Source organism: Trypanosoma cruzi, genomic scaffold (assembly GCF_000209065.1).
Source record: "Trypanosoma cruzi strain CL Brener 1047053517079 genomic scaffold, whole genome shotgun sequence".
Taxonomy (NCBI): domain Eukaryota; phylum Euglenozoa; class Kinetoplastea; order Trypanosomatida; family Trypanosomatidae; genus Trypanosoma; species Trypanosoma cruzi.
The window spans coordinates 31884-33364 of NW_001849199.1; the positions used below are offsets into that span (position 1 = coordinate 31884).

A 1481-nucleotide genomic window follows, 5' to 3' on the forward strand; every position below is an offset into this window, starting at 1 on the left:
GAGGAATTGAACAGGCAGTACACCTTTGTGGATTACAACTTCTCCCTTGTGGCGATGGCGGTCATCGAGAGGGTGCCGGCGGGCAGCGTCCCTCTGCTGGGTGTGAAATTGGAGCATTCTAATCGCAGGGGGTTTATTGGGCTGTCTTGCACCGCGGAGGGGAAGTGGGAGGTGTCGTTATACGGCAATACAACGACATCGAGCAGCACGTGGGAGCCGGGGAGAGAATACCAGGTGGCGATCATGCTGCGGGACAACAGAGGCTCCGTGTACTTGGATGGCGTTGTGGTGGCGAGCTCCGAGACGATGCCAACTCTTGAGACGCGGTTTATTCAACTCTCGGAGTTCTACTTTGGGGGCGACGAAGGTGACCGAGGCAGCAGCGTGGAGGTGAAGAACGTTTTGCTGTACAAGCGCATATTAACTGCTGCCGAGCTAAGAACCATACAATGGAGTGCCTCCTCCTCAAGTGGAAGTGGACCCGACACCTCGATGCGTGGGACTATGCCTTGGCTGCTGCTGCTGGGGCTGTGGGGCTTTGCGGCCCTTTACGGAGTGTAACAGAGTGGGGCCATTGCCACGAGCAGGAACACATGCATCTTTACGCGCACACTCTCTGGATTACTTGGCGTATCACGTGGATGCTGTTGATTTTATTTTATGCTTCTTTTTTTTTTGTGCGAGACAATATATATATATTTTTATTGAGCGTTTTTTTATTTTTATTTACTTTTATTTTTGTGCCAGCGCCGCGGTTTTCCTTATTTTTTATTTTATTTTCTTTCTTTATTTATTTATTTTGTGGTGGAGCCTTCTGGGGGGGTGGCGGGGTCTATTCACTGTTTCCGTCCACCGACCACCGACGCTCTTGGCATTTCCTGCCACGCCGGTGGCGCCGGTGGAAAAATAAAATACAAGAAATTGTCATCAACAGTAAAAGGGACGCACGGAGCGTCCCCAGTGGAACATAAATGACGCGTGGACGCCGGGGGGCTGAAGCGACGGGGACGAGTATGTCTTATTTCTAAATCTCCTGCAGGAAAACAAAGAAAAAAGAGACAACAAAAAAAACAGACATAACGCTTTGAAGCACCAGAAAAAAGATTTTCTGCGGAAAAGCTGCTTGCTTGATTCATTTGTTTGTGCTTCTGTGTGTGCGGGAGAAAATAACGGTTCCACGAAGAGCGTTCTCCTTTGGAAAAAAAAAAAGGGAAATAAATCTCCTGTCATTTCCCACCGCTTGGGCTGCATTGCCGTCTTGGGTCCCGTCAGTCTTCTTCTTGTGTTTTTTTTGTCCTGCTTCTCTGCTGTGTTCTTTTGTTTTGTGGCTTCACGTGTTTTACTCCTCTCTTCCTTTGCGTACTTGCAGGCACACACGAACACACGCACGCGGTGTGCGTACTGCAGTGCACCTGGATGGTCCTTTAGTGCTCTGTGCCGGCAGTTGCATGCGGGTACTGCTTTTCTTCCGTGACCGTCGC

General features: G+C 49.8%; 1 protein-coding gene across 1 annotated transcript, besides 3 other annotated features; it reads left to right on the forward strand.

Annotated features, from left to right (window-relative positions):
- Nucleotides 1–561, forward strand: Tc00.1047053508855.10 (trans-sialidase, putative; the record flags this gene model as incomplete). Its single annotated transcript, XM_797239.1, has 1 exon — nt 1–561. A coding segment is annotated over one exon (561 nt), but the record flags the coding sequence as incomplete, so codon positions are not given.
- Nucleotides 1–1481: a sequence feature (areas not merged during assembly with more than two copies in the genome that could not be assigned to a particular haplotype).
- Nucleotides 712–740: a sequence feature (AT_rich).
- Nucleotides 756–801: a sequence feature (T-rich).